Raw genomic sequence first — 18,308 nt, 5'->3', positions numbered from 1 at the left:
AGAAACAGAGGTTAAATAACTGGCCCAGGTTACACACCCAGAATTTAAACAAAGGTCTCACTATTTCCTGGGATTATCCCAGGCAAACCCGAATAACAATTAAACATTCCATAATAATTATTTTTTAAAAGGAAGGAGAATGATCAGAAGCAGAGGAGAGAGCAAAACACTGTCAAAATGCTCTAGATGTAAAACCAGCAAAATGTTTCACATCCCCAGAAAAAAAAAAACAACCTGCAGTTCTACAGTTGTCCTAATTCTAGTCAGGTTTCTCAGCTAAAAATAACCAAAATTAACTCATTAAATGAAGCATAAGATACATTTATTGGAAGACTATTAGGTAGCTGACAGATTCAAAGGTGACCCTGTTGAAGGAGGCTTGTTGAGGAACCAAAGCTGGCAATGTTTGGGCAAAATCTGCCACTAAAATAGCTTGGAACACTGCAGCTGGATCTTCAGCCCCAGGAACTTTTCAGACAAGGCTTGGTTGGTATGTGGCCACTGGAAACACACTGTGGCTCCCTCCTCCTCTTCATCTACTGCAGCTGCCTCAAGCGATCTCCCCTGGACCCTGTGCCCGTGCATCATCCTGCCTCTGAATAGCCCTTATCCGTGATGCAGCTAAACTCAAACTGCCAAAAGGTGGGGAGAAAGAATAACTACATTCCTTTTATCACTGCATATTCTTATTCTTGATTCCATATCACTGTTGTTGAAAAGTAGCAAAGCAGAACATTAAACACATCTGTAGAGAACGTTCTCATAAGAACCAACAGAACTTAAAGGAAAGTGGGTGTCAAGCCAGGGTGGAGAATGAAGAAGCAATCCAGGCAGATTCCTGTCACTCTAAATGTTTCTCTATTTAGCAGGATGACCATATAGATTATCATCCAAGTCAGAATAATTCTAAGAGTTAAAGGCAGTGCCATACCAGGACAACAGTCTAAACTGGGATAATCCCAGGCAAATCTGAATGTACCATCATCTACTTGCTTAAACTGATATACATTCATATATTAGCTTATATTCTTCTTTACTGCCTAAGAAGAACTAATGATTTTTCTTTCCCTCCTTCCTTCCTTTTTCCTTTCTTTCTTTCAACCTCCTTTCTCTCTCTCTTTCTCTCTCTCTCTTTCTCTCTCTCTCCTTCTCTCTTTCTTCCTGTCTGCGTATGTGTGTACTCAGTGGTGTCCAACTCGCAACCCCATGGGCTGTAGCCCACCAGTCAGGCTCCTCTGTCCATGGAATTTTCCAGGCAAATATACTGGAGCAGGTTGCCATTTCCTTCTCCAGGGGATCTTCCCAACCCAGGGATCAAACCTGTGTCTTTTGCATCTCTTGAATTGCCAAGTGGATTCTTTACCACTACACCACCTGGAAAGCCATCTCTATTTATTTTTAATTCCTAGGATTGTGGCCATCCAGTGGAACATTGGCCATTAAGTTGCTTCAGATTTCTCAAAATCTTTCCAGCATTATTTTCAGATCTCTGATATTATATCTGGTGGCTGAGGTGGGAGGAAGGGGAGTTCTCAATTGCTTTTCAAGTAAATCATCATTTTGCTGTCTGGATCTGGCCAGAACTACTAGGAGAATTCTATGTGCTGCCTGAGAAACAAACATGCAGACAGCCTGAAATGAAAAATAATACACTCTCTGTTCATCTAGAATACAATGAGGGTGTAGCAAGAGAGGTGTTAGAGAGAAAGAGAGAAGGAAGGAGGCAGGGGAGCGGTTAGAGGAGTAGAGAGAGATAGAGGAGTAGAGAGAGAGAGAGAGCAAGTGTGTGCTTGATTTCACTGTGTGTGAACATGTCTATTTTGCCTGTGTCCAAGAACAGATATTGTACTTATTTTATGCAAGGTACTGAGAGAAAAGAGAAGAATTTCTCACAAGACCTATAGTTTCTATAGCTGACATAATTGTATTGGCACTTTATTAATAAGTCAAAATAGTTGGCATGTTTAATGCCTATAAGGTGAATAATTACTGATAGTATAGCATATGTAAAGTGAATTATTGATACCGTATTTTAATTAAAATAATTTAACATTATAGGTAAACAATAATCTCTGTAGGTTTTTTTTCTTACATCATCATATCATGCTGACAGCTATGTTAGGCACTGTACAAAGAGGATCAATTTGTTTTGATTCATTATTATTATGACTATGACTATTACTTAGGTCATGAACCCTTTCTGTGGAATAACAGGCTAACATATTGTCTTAAATGTGGCTCTCCAGGACAGCAATATGTAACATGCAACATCTGAAATTGTATTAATATTATTCTACCTAAAAAAAAACACTTAGGAGTTTTTGAGTAGCAGCACATATCATAGTATCAAATCCTCTAAATCTTGATCCATAAAAAATGCACCTTTCACGTTGTATCAATAATTTTGCAATGATTAGTAACACAAGCAAAACAATTTGTCTTATTTCATGCAATGTGGATATTTTCCCTAGGAAACCTAATCCCAATTTCTATGGAGTAAACTCCATTAAATTTTAGTAAAACTGGGAAACCTGAGTCTCAGATATTTTTTAACTATTCTCTAGTATGGTGTGTCCGGAGAAGGCAATGGCAAGCCACTCCAGTACTCTTGCCTAGAAACTCCCATGGATGGAGGAGCCTGGTAGGCTGCAGTCCGTGGGGTCGCTAAGGGTCGGACACGACTGAGCGACTTCATTTTCACTTTTCACTTTCACACATTGGAGAAGGAAATGGCAACCCACTCCAGTGTTCTTGCCTGGAGAATCCCAGAGATGGGGGAGCCTGGTGGGCTTCCGTCTATGGGGTCACACAGAGTCGGACACGACTGAAGTGACTTAGCAGCAGCAGCAGCAGCAGTATCGTGTGTCAGTCATGAAATTAACGGTTAGATCTCACAATTTCACATATTTTTTTATTTTGTAGCTATTTTTGTTTTAACAAATAATGGTCATCATAGCCCACTTTCCTTTTGCTCAATAATGCAGTCCCTGAAAATGTCAATCAAATTTAATTACAAATTAACTATAACAACTAATTGTAAGATGGCTATGACATAAATGGGGTATTAAGAATAATAAAGTCTTATTTATGGAATAAGAAGGTTGGAGGTACTTAGAAGAAACCAAAAATATCAAATTCAAGAATGAAAACTGATACTTTCACAGCCAAGAGTGATAATATAACAGGCTGTGGTTAGACATCAAGGCTATGCTAGCTCCGTATTGCCACATGTATCTCATGTGACTGAAGTAGAGAATGGCCATGAATAATTATTTGAAGAAGTACACAAATAAACTAAATAGCAAATACATCACATCTGTTTTGCATTTCCATACTGACTCGTCAGTCAGTAAAATTTTAAAGTGACTTTTGGTTAATAAACTGTGGTAACCCTATAACTGACAAATTTATTAATGCGTGACTATTTACTATGTCTGTCTATACGAGCAAGAGGAAATGTTATGTCGCCCCCTAGTGTAAATATTGATTTTGTAACACCAGAACTGCAGTGAGCCAAGACATTGCAAAGGAATCACAGCTACTGAAATTATTGAAGAGAATTAAAAGAAATTCCAAGCTTTTCTAAAGAACCAGCAGCCGAGGAGTACAAAATATAAGTTTCATGTATTTTATGAGCCAAAAGGATCTCTTATATCTAAAGTGTTCATAAGATTTTCATTTCTTTATCTACTGGAATATTTAGAGCCCAATCCATTTTTAAGGGAGATTTTATGACTCTTGGGGTGAAGACAAACATGTAAGAAGTGTCATGGATAAGCAAAAAAAAAGGAAATCTTGATTCTATTCAATACTAAAACTGTCCAGATTACATAAATTTATACATACTGAGGGGCTTCCCTGATAGCTCAGTTGACAATGAATCCATCTGCAATGCAGGAGACCCTGGTTCAATCCTTAGGTCTGGAAGATCCCCTGGAAAAGGGATACAGTACCCACTCCAGTATTCTTGGGCTTCCCTTGTGGCTCAGCTGGTAAAGAAACTGCCTGCAGTGTGGGAGACCTGGGTTCTATCCCTGGGTTGGGAAGAACCCCTGGAGAAGGGAAAGGCCACCCACTCCAGTATTCTGGTCTTAGAGAAGTCCGTGGACTGTATAGTCCATGGGGTCGCAAAGAGTCGGACATGACTGAGCGATTTTCACTTCACTTCATTTCATACATACTGAATTCAATAGATGAGATTCTAGATATGAATGTTCCAGCGTGAAATATTATCAACAGCTACCCTCATTTATTGGGAATTTATCAGTGTCAAACCTTGAGTGAGTTACTCCACTTGCTTCATCTCATTTGATACGTCAATCTGTTTCCTGGGTTGCTGCTGCTGCTAAGTCACTTCAGTCGTGTCCGACTCTGTGTGACCCCATAGACGGAAACCCACCCGGCTCCCCCGTCCCTGGGATTCTCCAGGCAAGAACACTGGAGTGGGTTGCCATTTCCTTCTCCAATGTGTGAAAGTGAAAAGTGAAAGCGAAGTCGCTCAGTCGTGTCCGACCCTTAGCGACCCCACGGACTGCAGCCTACCAGGCTCCTCCATCCATGGGATTTTCTAGGCAAGAGTACTGGAGTGGCTTGCCATTGCCTTCTCTGTTCCTAGGTAGGCATTGATATTAATACTATCTCTACTTAAGGATAATTTAACTGATAGAGAGGTGAACTTTACCAAGATTATAAAGCTAGTGACAGGTTGTGGAAGATTTATCTTTTCTGATCAGTTACCTCTTTTTTTTATTATTATTAACATAACACTTATTTTCTTGAGCCTAGCAATGTGCCTGGCTTAATTAATAATGTTTCCATTCTTTCTTGTACTTGAGTGGTCCTATAACACAACTTCAGCCAAAGATATATAAGCAAACACTGTTGAGTAGGACTTCTTTTAAAAAAAGACTATTCAACTTTTCATCTGTCCTTTTTACTCATTTTTTCTAACTTAGAATGTAGATGGCTGGAGCACTAAACACCTTACAAATGAAGGGAAAAATACAAATAAAATCAGAGTCTTTAGTTTTGACATTCTTGAGCCACTTTATATCAAAATATATGTAGTTTCATATTTTAGGTATATTAAAATTTTATATAAAATACTATATAGGTACAGAGTTGATATTTGGGATTCTGGTTACTAAACATCTTACTCTCTATTAATTGATACAGGGGTCTATTTAGGATTTGAGCTCAAGTCCATCTGGTTATAAAGTATGCTTTCAACCACCATATTTCCCCTGATACTTGCTTCAAGGCCACTAGATCATGTCACTTGAGACCCTTTCATTAAACAAGGAGAGAATTCCATATTATATCCCATCTTCCTGTCTTTGACCACTTGTAATTAAAATCAGGTTCAAGTCGCTCATCATTAAATTCCTTCTTTCTCCGTAATTGGTCTCGCTTCCTCCTCCATTACTTATTGTTCAAAACTCTTGCTTTTCCATAATTCAATGAGTTTAGCAACTTTTGAAATTCCCTCCAAACAAAATTTGATTGTTTCACATCAAATTCTTTAGGTGTTTCCTATCTGAAGGACAAAAACAAGGCAATATGGCTGGGGTAACCTTGAATCACTGTTAATACACTGAGATTCCCCAAGCCCCCACTCCCAGGGGCTGAATATGGAAGGAAATTTGTGCACTAGAACTAACAATGCCCCTCCGACATGATAATTCAACAAGGGTCAGGAGAAAGATTGAGGCTCAGAATAGGGCTGTGTATAATTCAGACGGTAAAGAATCTGCCTGCAATGCGGGAGAGACCCGGGATTCGACCCCTGGGTTGGGAAGATCCCCTGGACGGGGGGCATAGCAATCCACTCCAGTATTCTTGCCTAGAGAAATCTCCATGGACAGAGGAACCCAGCAGGCTACAGTCCATGAGGGTTCGCAAAGAGTCCGACACTTCTGAGTGACTAAGCATGCACCTAATTAAGTCTTCAAGGAGGCATCCAAGGTGCCCAAGAATTCTTGAGTACCTCTCACAGGATGTCTCCTCTGTCCTGGATCACCATTCCACTGCTAATCACTACCTGCACTGGGATTATCAGAACCAATTTAAAAATACCCTGTATTTCTAATAATATCAGTTGCCACAAGAACCCCAGAATTCCCCAATTTTTCTTCATTTCCTGGACTTCAATCTCCCTTGGATTATGTTACATCCTCTTTTATGATAAATTTCTGTATATTACTACATGTCTTAAAACACTTGGATTGTGTCTTGAATTCAGAAGGGTACCTTATCAATGAAATCTCTATAGCTTGAGTTTTTACTGAAGTTTCACGTCACCATTTTGTTCCCACTGAACAAACTCTTGAAACTCCTTTCTTCTGTATCTCTCTCAAGAGACAGGTGACTGTTTATCTCCCAGAGTCCTCCTAAGGAAGTGCCAGAACAGGACAATATCGTCCACACTCCAGCTTGGTAATCCTCAATCATTCTCCTCCCTTCCCTCATCCCTAAAACTCCCCAGTTTTGGAATTCATTTTCTTGAAATTCTCCTCTGATAGTCTTGCCTTGCAACCATCCATATCATATTTGAGAAAGAAAAGAGCAGCCCCTGGGAACTGTCAGGTACAAACTTGTCTCGTTCAAAACAGTAAGGTATGGTTCTGTGATCAAACATACACAGTCTCACAGTCCACTAATATCAGACAAGGTCACTAATGAGTACAAAGTTAAGTAGGAAAAAACAAGACCACTTTTCAATCGTGTTTGGGGACAGACAAAGACAAACACTGTTTTTGTTATGAAACATCCCCATCTGTCAGCCAAAATAAGCAAAAGCTGCTTCCTTACCAACTACAGCTTTACCCTAACTCTGTTTCTCTTGCCTCTTAGAGAAAAAGCATTAAGATAACCAATCACAGAACTGGCCCTTCATTCTCACAGAACAATCCAGAATAAAACAGTATTTTAATAAACTTCAGAAAAGCACCTTACACAATCCCCAAACCTATAAAATTCACCCTTATTCGCTCCTCACGAGATGTATAAAGGTTCCCCTTGGAGTGCGGTTCATCTTGTTCCAACAAGGACCAGTATGTCCAGCTTGGTTGAACTAGCATGGGGTTACTGTTAGTTTCTGGCTGGTAGTATATTTTTCATGAAGATAATTTTTTCTTAATAAAATTTAAGTTCTTCATTACACAGCCACCCATTAAAGGCAACCTCCTTAAATTTAGGTTACCAAACTGTATACTTTTGATATTAAGTTTAAAAATACTTTCTCTCATTTACAGATGGACTGATTTCTTAATGTACAATAAATGCATGCATGATTAGTTATTGAGGTTGAACAGATAAGAATATGTTTTACAGTTTTATAAAGGTTTATGGGAAAATGAATTCCCTGATAGCTCAGTTGGTAAAAAACCTGCCTGCAATGCAGGAGACCCCAGTTTGATTCCTGGGTCGGGAAGATACACTAGAGAAGGGAAAGGCTACCCACTCCAGTATTCTGGCCTGGAGAATTCCATGGACTGTATAGTCCATGGGATCGCAAAGAGCTGGACATGCTTGAGTGACTTTCACTTTTCACTTTTGAGAAGGCAGGGAGATGGACTGAGGGATGCAAAGTAATCCAGGAAAATATTTAAAATAAGGTTACTATATGTTCCTCTAGAAAATAACAAAAACATTCCACGTTAAGGTCTATCCATTTCAAGCCCCAAAAGTTTACCAATGTCAATTTCACCTATTTCCAATTAAATCCAATTGAAACTGGATATGACTTATATTTGAAATATTGAGTTGTCTTATTGTAAGAGACAACATAAAAGATGTAATAACTGATCCTCAGTGTACTATTTGAGGTTCTCCAGACAAACAGAGCCAACAGGAAAGATGGAGAGAGAACTGTTACAGGGGTGTGGGGGGTGGTGAGGAAAAGTTACATGGAGACAAAGGAGAGGAGGCAGAGGGAGGAAAAGAGAGAGAATTTTAAGTAATTGGGGATTGATTCTGATTGTGAGTTTGTGGAGCTTGTGTCGGACAGGTCAGTAGGCTAGAAACTCAAGGCAGGATTTGATTCTACAGTCTTGAGGCAGAACGTCTTCTTTACCAGGAAGCCTCAGTTTTTTCTCTTATAGTCTTTCAAATGACTGCATGAGGTCCATCCACATTGTAGATGGCAATCTCCTTTACTTGATATCAACTAAATACAGACTTCATTAACTATATCTATTAAATACCTTCAGAGCTACGAGATTAGTCTTTGATTAAATAATTGGCTACTACTCAGGGCTTCCCTGGTGGCTCAGATAGTAAATAATATGCCTCAATGCAGGAGACCTGGGTTCGATCCCTGGTTCGGGAAGATCTCCTGGAGAAGGAAATAGCAACCCATTCCAGTATTACTGCCTGGAGAATCCCATGGACAGAGGAGCTGGTGGGCTACAGTCTATGGGCTCACAAAGGGTCAGACACAACTGAGCAATTAATTCTTTCACTTCACTTCACTCTGGTTGACACATAAAACCAGGCATCACACTCAGTATAGCTTATTTTTCTAAAGCTATGTAAGTAAATAGTGTTTTCTTACTATTTGAATATAGCATTGTCATCATAAACATTTAATACATTAAATGTACTTACACTTAGGAAAGTACATAACTTTCTTCAAATGGTGCCAAACCATTATGAAGGAGTCCAGAGTACTACATCAGGTAATGGACTCTGCTATTTTGACAACTAGGATTGAGTTTTAATTATTTAGTACTCCACTTTATCTTATACTGTGCAATACAAAGTGTAGTGTAATACATTTATAAAATTAATGAAACTTTGCCAGTTGAAAACACAATCACAATATTGTATACATGCTAAGAATTTTCTCAGAAGCAAAAGATAACTTAGGTGAGATAAAGCAGATCAAATGGTTTCAGGCTAAGATTTTTAGAGAACAGAATTAATAAAATTCTTACAATTGTGATCTGAGCCACCAGGGAAACCCCAAGAATGCTGGAGGGGTAGATCCAGGTCTCCTGCATTGCAGGCAGATTCTTTACTGTCTGAGCCACCAGCAAAGCCCAATATTGTAATTAGCAGTATAAAAAAGTGACAGATATAAATAATTTGGCTACAAATTTTGGCTTCAGCATACTACAGGTTAAAAAGACTATTTTTTCTTTCTCTCTGGAAGGATTATTCAAACTCTTTATATACAACAACTGCCTTTAATAATAATATCTCAGGTAAATAAGATCACTGGAGAAAATTATTTCAACTCTGTATTATGATTATTTATTAAAAAGTATGATTTCCCTTATATATAATACTTCCAAAAACTATTTTCTAAGTATACTATATGAACTAAACATGTTTATCAAAAGTATAAGTTAAAGAATAAAATTACATTCAAAATTAATTTTTTAAAAGACCAAAAACAACACGAAATTACCAAAAATCCAGTGGTCTAAGTGAAAGTTTGCAATTTTAAAATGCAAAGTATGCATCATCTTCAAATCCACACTTCTATATTATAGTTATTACAATTGTTTTCCTAGATATACGATCTGGAAAATACTGTAAAGCAGTCCAGCCAATATATAGTAAACAGTACAGAAAGACGAATATGTGGAAAACTTTTCAGAAGACTCCTGTCTTCCTAAAAGCTGGTACCATGAAGGGCAGAACGACGAAAATGTTTCTGTCTACCCTTATGTAAAATTTGGTTCTTACACTAAACAAGAGATGGAAAATTCAAGTGCCTTCATTGATCAGGACGGTATAATTAGATAAATAAACATATAACAGTAAAATAAAAAATAGTATAAACAGTAGCAAACTGTGAAGGGTATTCTTCTCTGAATGGTATTTAAGCTCAAACATTTTAAAACACAGTGGATACTCAACAAACTGCTTCTGCTACCTGAATTTTGTCCTGTATACAACTATACGAAACCTCTGGATTAGTGGTCTCCAAACCTCTTGCTGTATTTTCAGCAAAAAAGTAGTAACAGTCATCAATAAACTAGAAAATACTGGTGCATAACAGAGAAGTTGTGTCACAAGATAGCATGTCATTATTTGAATTTCAACTATCAAAAATAACTTACACAATATTTGATAAACCAAAAAGGATATGTTGGAATCATGGCTATTACTTGACAACATTTGCCTTAAAATACTGCTTATATTTTTGAATAGGTTATAATATCAATATTTAAATCTTATTTTCCTCACTCCAATAACGTGTTCTGAAAATGCACATGCTGTAAAGCTCTGCTGGAATAAAAAATAAGTATGACAAAGAATATATGACACCTTAAGTTCAGAAAAGTGAGACACAAGATGGTCTTTGACTCTGAATACATGATAGTGTAAAAGAAACTTGGAAAAAATATATAACTGACTATACAACTAAGTCTACAGTGTGGAGAAGTTTAGCCATATATTATTCATCCTAATCCACCTTCATTCTTGACCGTTCTTGAGCATATTAATCTAACAATGATAACATCTCAGTAGTACAAATTTAACAACTTGTTTCTTTAGTCTTAGGCACAATCCTAAATGTGCCACATAAGTGGGTTTTAGTGAGTGGAGAAACCTTTTAAATTATAAACTGTAGGAGATACAGAAATGTGTAAGGGAATGACATAATATTATTATAATAATAATGAGAACAAGTCCATATAGTATATTTCAAAGACCTGTCTAATTTTAGTGAGTTCCTGTACACACAAAGGAAAAATCCAAGAAATTTTTCATATTTTCAAAATGAATATATATAAAAATATCTTGAGTGACAAGAAACATATAAACTTGTCAAAATTTGTGAATATTTTTTCAACACATTCAAAATGAACAGGCGCATACATGAATATATCTTAATACAATATTTAGTGCATAATGCTTAGCACAGATCCTGTGGTGCCTAGACTAGTGCTTTGCAATTAAAGCATTTCAGTAAATCTGAATGAACTAAATAACACTATGTTTAGAAATGATTAATAAGTCAATACATCTGTTCTTAACATGCCTGGTACTAAATATTTTGGAAATGGAGGACAGCCTTCAGAAGCAAGGTTTAGGCAAGACAAAAATTATCTATGTTCACATACTGGAATATAAGAAATAGAATAAATTTGAATTCAAACTATTCTGTGAGTCTTGGACTATTTCTCCACACCTAAAGACAAGTGGAAAAGTAGAATGTCCTCAAACAATAGATGACACTAACATCTCTTTTTCAGTATGGAGATTACGGTACCAATTGATATAGATTCTCTAATTTAGCATAAAAATTATGAAGAAAATTTGTCTAGAGTCAGGAAATCTATATTATAATAGTGACTCACTTTTTGACCTCAAATCAGCACTTCTTCTTTCTGAATTTCATAGTCTTTACACAGACATAAAACTCTTGTGAAATAAAAAAATACTGGCAAACTGACAATGTAATAAACAAATTAGTAATGATTTCCAAAGTTCCACAAACTCCAAATTCCATAATAAAAGTGATTATATACACATGTAATTTTTAAAAAAATATATTTTTAATATTTTGTATTACAATTTTTAAATAATTAGGGCAAAAAAACTTTTGTAGGTCAATTGCAAATTATAAATATAAAAAAATGTCTTTATCCAATAAACAAATGCATACACAATGGTGGTTTGAGATAACCTAAGTAAAAACAATGAGAATACATGGATGGTAAACTTTATTCACTGTTATTAAACCACATAACTTATTTAGACATATTCTGGAGCACTAATAAAATATTAGTTTATTTTTTATTCCATGGAATTAAAACTATATCACAGATATGATACTGTTTACAACAGAAATCATCACAGGTAGAGTGACCTTTCTCTTTGAAGGTAAAACCTTGCAAAATGGAGATTTGTGTATTTGCAGTTAAAATTGTGAAGAGAAGTATATTTTTAAAGGCTCAAGAATAGGGTCAGGGTTAGCAATAGGCTTAGTCATTAAATATCCTTAAAAATTTATTGTGTGAGTGACATAATATGACCTTTGGAAAGGTCTGTACATTTTTATAATCTCCTCAGTATGAATATGAATTCTGGACTTAGGACTAAAGCAATTAATCAATGTCATTAAACACTGAGTTTTATTCTGTATGTAACTTTATAGATAACTTCTAATTCATGAAAGAACACTGTATTAACAATTACAGCCTATCTTAAATCAGTTCAATAATTTTAAAGACTATAAAAGAATGTTTTAAAAATATGACTTTTAAAAAATATTCAGAAAATCCATTTGCTTTCCAGTGGCTGAAAATAATTGGAATTTTTTTGGGAAAAAAATCCCTAAATGGATTTTACTTTTTAAGCAAAGTTTTTTTCCTGAAATAGGAAAAAAAGAACTTGAGATATTATAAAAATTCTTTAAACTTAATACAAAATTCAAAATGCAAAAATGTGATGATGTTTTTAAAGGCAAAGTTCACACTATGTTAAAATCAAATAGGTAAAAAAGTAAAAAAGACCTCATAATTTCACTCTATGACATGACAACATAAATCCTTATATGAAAATTGTGGAACATATATATTTGTAAGATAATATTTGTGTTTCTTATTAAGGTTGTTATTTCTGATAAGTCTCAGGTTCAGTTTTCTGTTTTTAGCTTGTAGTAAGTTAATTTATAATAAGCTCTCATAGCATCCTACTTGCTGTAAAGAATATAGTCTTTGGTAAGTATAGAAAAGTATTTAATTAAAAAATTCATTTATGAATATATTTAGAATCTCTTCTATTATAAACACAGGTATGAGTCTCATTCTCTTCAATAACAAATCATCAAAAGACACAGAAAGTAAACATATGACAAATATTACTTTTTAAATTAACAGTTTCAATTATGGAGGAACCATATAGGAAATCTACATCATTTCAGTCAGTATAAATCTGTTGCACAGGAAATACAAACCCGGGCAGTTTGTAAGCACAACGTTGAAGGATTAGCTATGAAGTTCATATAATTTTTTTTTTACTATAAATAAGAGAAATATGATAGGCCTATTTCTAAGTTTTTTTAACCGAATTTGTTGCTTCTGACTTTTACATCTATTTAGATTTATTCATCTAATTTTGATAGCTTCATTTAAACATCTATCTTAATTTGAAGATAAAACAGGCAGGTCTACACTTTAATCTATCTTTTGTCAACATGAGTGATAAAAAACTAATCAACTTCAAACATACAACAAATATCAGCCTAATCAAGTTCAATCATTGGTGGAAGCCCAAAGTTGACTTAAGAATCAAGATTACGGAATTTTAGATGGAAGCCCACCAGGCTGCCCCGTCCCTGGGATTCTCCAGGTCACACAGAGTTGGACACGACTGAAGTGACTTAGCAGCAGCAGTGACTATATAACATCCATCTGAAGACTAGCAGGGGGGTACTCTTTCTGCCCCCTTCTGATGTCTATGTCAGAAGCTTTCTCTATCTCCTTTATACTTTAATAAAACTTTATTACAGAAAAAAATAAAAATAAAAAAATTATGGAATTTTAACAAGTTGAGGTTTGGCAAATAATTTTTTGTCCCTATGAACTTTATTTCATGGTTTTATTACCTACACCATTATTATAATTACGGAGATGAGATCTTGTTCAATAAATCTGTCTTTTCTCATAAGTGAAATATGACTTAAAAAACAAACCGGTGCATACTTTCTTCAAAACAAAGTGCTTCCCCCCTAAAAAAATTACCTTCACATATTGTTGAGTTCTCTGAGTCTAGCCAGAACATTTTCCATAATTCCCTCAGCCTGTGCCTACTGCTTTGTATGGTACTCTATTGGAAGACCACAGAAGAGCATTTTCTTTTATCAACAACAGTAAACAATCTTATCCAGACAAGAATAAAAACAATAAACTAACTCTGTTTCTTTATGTCTTAAATGAGCTGAAAGGAAGGTGTCCAAGAGATTTCAAGGGAGAAAAGAAAATAGTCAAATAAATCACATCAATGTCAGAATTCACTTAAAACTTCAGAAGAGAACTTTTCATTCTTGGAAAACACATGCACAGCACATTTTTTAAAAATTATGTAGAATATTTTAAGATATATAAAGAAATGCAAGTTAAGAATACTCTACTTTTGGACTAATTGAGTCTGTCCTTACACTTCTCTACTTGTTCAAGGCTAAGCAATCATAATTTTGTATAGTGGGGGTGGGGGGGGTGTTGCTTGCTAAAGGAACCAGACTTTAGTGATGCATATATTTGCATACCATCGCCTCACTCTGGCTCCACTCTGCCTTACTAAGTCTAATAAGTCTTCCCTCCTAAGCCTTCCTTATACTTTTTTTTTCTTTATTGAAGTGTATACTTCTCAGGAGACAGGAGGACTTGGGAATCAGTTCTGCAAGGAGGTTTTGTAGCTAAGAGGGGATGGGAAAGGAAAAAGTAACAGCTGTGGCCCTGTACTATCTTAAATCTCAGCACATTTCTCACCAATCGGGAGTCCTTTTCATACTAGAATGCTGAAAAAAGCAGCTCTGTGGTCCAGTGAGAACCTTCCAGGACTGCACGGGCTCTGTCTGGCACGTTTTTCCTTTTTGGCTCTGATTGTGTCAGAATGCTCACCCCACACACTCATCTACAACCTCTTTTGAGTCAACAGCTTAAAGCTGATGGCCTGGGGTTCTGGAGTCACTCTGTTAAGCTCTGTACTGACAACTTCTCACTAGAGAAGTTTGCTGCCAGTCCTTCCGGAGACAGCATGAACACAAACTCCTTCTAAGACCATCACTCAATCCCCGCCACTTGCCCCGGGCCACCAGTCATATGGCTCTCTGCCTCCATAAAGAAATCCACATCCTTATTCACCTTCAGCTTCCTAAACCGATGGAGGTTATATGGTCACTTGGGGTTAGGGTTATTTCCATTTCTTTCTTAAAAGAGGTCCTGTTAACACAATTTGCATCAAATAAGGAGAAACTGTGGTAATTTTCACCGGTGCAAATGAGCTGGAGAGTCCGGAGCGTTGGGGGAAGTGTCAACCAAAGCCTTGGATCACAGCTTCCCTGAGATTCCTGCCTTTTTCTACACCAAATTCTCACCCCACGCCCACAAGATAAACGAATATACTGTAAACCAGACTGAACAGCGACACCCCAAAGCCTCACAGTAACCCCAATCCTCTGAATGCCCTCTTAAACAGGAGAGAGACAGGAGAGAAGCGATTACCAGAGTTTTGCTCCCGTTCTTGCTGAGAGGGCCCCGGAAAACTCCCTTGATGTTGCGAAAGTGTCCGTTGCTGAGATGCGTGGAGCTGATGACAATGTAGTAACACTCCATGGGGCAGCCGCCGCCTCCTCCGCCGCAGCCGCCGCTTCCATGCACCCCGCGCCCGCCGCCGCAGCGCGCCGGGGCCGGGGAGGGTGGGCAGGGAGCCGCCGGGAGGGCGACCCGCCGCCTCTCTCTTTCGCCCTCCGGAGACAGGCTCACCACGCGCTTCTGCCCTGCGCGCCGAGGCTCCTCCGCCTCCGCATGCTCGCCTCGCTCTCCCTAGCGGGCTCTGTGGCTCTGCTAATCTCGCCTAAGGGCGATGCGCCCCGCGGGAGGATCCCGGGCTGGGAGGGGCCGGGCAGGCAGAGAGGAGCCCAGCGCCGGTCAGTGCCGGCCGCGCGGCCGAGCGGAGCCGGGCAGCGGGAGCCGCCCGAGCGGCAGCGGCGGCGGCGGCGGCGGCGGCAGCATCCCCCGCGCTCGGCGCCCGCACTCGGAGTTGCTGCTGCTGGCAGGCATGAGTGTTATTATATTGAGCGGCGTTGCCGGTCCATTGCACTGAGCCAATGGCAGGGAGCCACTGGGCTGATACTGAGAGCTGTCAGAGGAGTGCATCTGTCAGCCGCGGCCTCCCCCCGCACTCCCCCGCCGCCGCCGCCGCCGGGACCCACGGCCGCGCCGGGCCGGGCGCGAGTGGGAGCGCGCGGCGCCGCGGCGGCCGAGGGCCAGGGACGCGACGGTCACCGCGGGCGCGCGGCAGAGCGGCCCGCCACCGGGAAGTGGGAGACTCCTCGAAGGTGTGGGCGGAGGGGACAATGTGGAGGCACGGAGATTACTTGCCCAGCAGTCGGGGAGGAGACGATAAGGGGGATAAATAAATTAATAATTCAGGATGAAAAGCCAACCGCCTCCAACGGCCGCGTTTCCAGGCAGGTGCCAGCAGCTGCTTCTCTCTTAGGATAGTTGCTACCCATTTGGTTTTGGCTTATTTGATTTTATTTGGTTTTTAATGTGGCTTTTAGGATGGAGGCTGGATCCTTTTGAAAGTCTTAAGGGAAAGAAAATGTCCCTCCACCCACCACCACCACCACCCATTTGCAGAGATCATAGGGTTTTGTGCTGATAGTTTGGGGGTGGGGTGGGGAGGGATGTTGTGGGAATACAAGTGAAGTGGATAAAAGGAAAAAGATTCTTGGCTTCTGTGCTCCTCGACCCGGAGTTCCCCTCACCCACGTCCCCTGAGAACCTGGGTTCTTCCTAAATTGCCAAAGCAGAACGGAAAGCGATGCCTTGCCGCAAAGACGCTGCTGCTACGAGCTTGCTTTGCATTTCTGTACAGTTCTTTTTCCGCTACAGAGTGGTAGCGAACAAAAGCCTTTGCCCTAGAAGCGACCTGAAAGGAAAATCTCTCTCAAAGGAGCTAATGGGTTCGTTAGGCAAGTAGGATCTGCTTCGTTCCCTGAAGAGAAACCACCGCGCAGGTTTTTAAGGGGCCAAGGTAGTCTTCGGTCTGAATATGCCCTCCTACCCTGCCTTTCACCTAGTCAATTCTCTCTTTGTGTAAGTTTAACTCCTCGTAGGTGGTAGGGTGAGCGAATCCCATCAGGTATATATACGACTCATTAGTCCGCACTTAAAAAGATCGATAATAGTGGGAGGCTGGGAGATGATGCCTTCAATGGATTTACTGAAGGCTTTATTTTCCTCTTGCCTTGAATGGCTTAATTGGTTAAAGCAGATTCCAGCCATTCTGATGCTCCTGTGTCAGAGCATACTGCACTTTGAATCTAAAATGTGTTGATCTTGTTTATTTGAAGGTCAGGAATTCAAAACAGTCCATTTTGAGTGTCCCCTCTATATGATTTTATATAGCAGTGACTCTGCAAACCACAATATGGTCCTTAAATGAATCTGCCAGTTTGAGTTCACTCTTTGAAAGAGGAAGAGCAGAGAGAGAAAAAGAGTATTTGTAAGAGAGGCAATAGTCATGTGAGTAATTTATAACTTCCAGGGGTGTAAGAGGGGAGTGCTAGATTCATCCAAGGGAAAATCTCCATGTGCCATGATTCAATTCAAACAAAGAAAAAAGTTGGTATGAGTTGATCAAAGCTCATTATGAAGTGTCACAGTTATTTAAAGGTACTTGGCTAAATTTCTCAGATATCCACTTGGGGGAGTATGGAAGTCCTGGGAGAAAGAGAAAGCAAGAATTTACAATACTTCTGTACTCTGCGGAACAGATCCCTAAATAATTTGTTACAATTCAGTATGATTGCAATCTTATAAAAAAATATTTAAGTGATCTCCCCACCAACTACCGCGTGCAAATGAAATCCATTTTGGCTCTTTTGATTACAATTATTTTTATTTTTACTTTGTGTTTTGAGGATGCAGGTATTCTCTGTACATATCACGTTGGGAACAGTTCATGACCTATATTAGTTTCATTATGTCTTTTTAAGTTTCGGAAACTTACAGTTGTTAGACAGGAGACAGAATCTTCATTTTTACTGACTCAAACTAAAGAATTCCCTAAAGAAATGGAAGATCAGTTCAGTTCATTTCAGTCACTCAGTCGTGTCCGACTCTTTGCGACCCTATGAATCACAGCACTCCAGGCCTCCCTGTCCATCACCAACTCCCGGAGTTCACTCAAACTCATGTCCATCGAGTCGATGATGCCATCCAGCCCCCATAGTGAAAGAATCAAATAGTACAGTTTTCCTGTGTGTGAAAAGTGAATGTCACTCAGTCACATCTGACTCTTTGGGACCCCATGGACTGTACAGTCCTTGGAATTCTCCAGGCCAGAATACCAGAGTGGGTAGCCTTTCCCTTCTCCAGGGGAACTTCCCAACCCAGGGATTAAACCCAGGTCTCCTGAATTGAAGGCAGATTCTTTCCCAGCTGAGCCACAAGGGAAGCCCAAGAATATTGGAGTGGTTAGCTTATACAAGTCATATAATCTAAACTAGATTTTTTGTAATATTTTTCTCTCAAAATACTTCTGACAAAATGTTCAGATCTATATCTACATCAAGAAGCTCAATTTTCATTTCAGGAAACACAATTACATGAATGCCC

The 18,308-nt window shown here is 38.8% G+C and overlaps 1 protein-coding gene across 1 annotated transcript in view; it reads right to left on the bottom strand.

The window, feature by feature from the left end:
• The window catches only part of ZNF804A (zinc finger protein 804A), a 352,327-nt gene extending 337,031 nt beyond the window's left edge, over positions 1–15,296 (bottom strand). The window contains exon 1 of the mRNA XM_055397884.2: positions 15,186–15,296. Coding sequence (XP_055253859.2) covers positions 15,186–15,296 — 111 coding nt within the window. The remainder of the gene's footprint in view (positions 1–15,185) is intronic.
• Positions 15,297–18,308: the final 3,012 nt, after the last annotated feature.

This window comes from Moschus berezovskii, chromosome 2 (genome assembly GCF_049115385.1).
Source record: "Moschus berezovskii isolate FMDL1 chromosome 2, NW_MosBer_1.0, whole genome shotgun sequence".
NCBI lineage: Eukaryota > Metazoa > Chordata > Mammalia > Artiodactyla > Moschidae > Moschus > Moschus berezovskii.
This window is presented reverse-complemented; position numbering and strand designations above follow the sequence as displayed.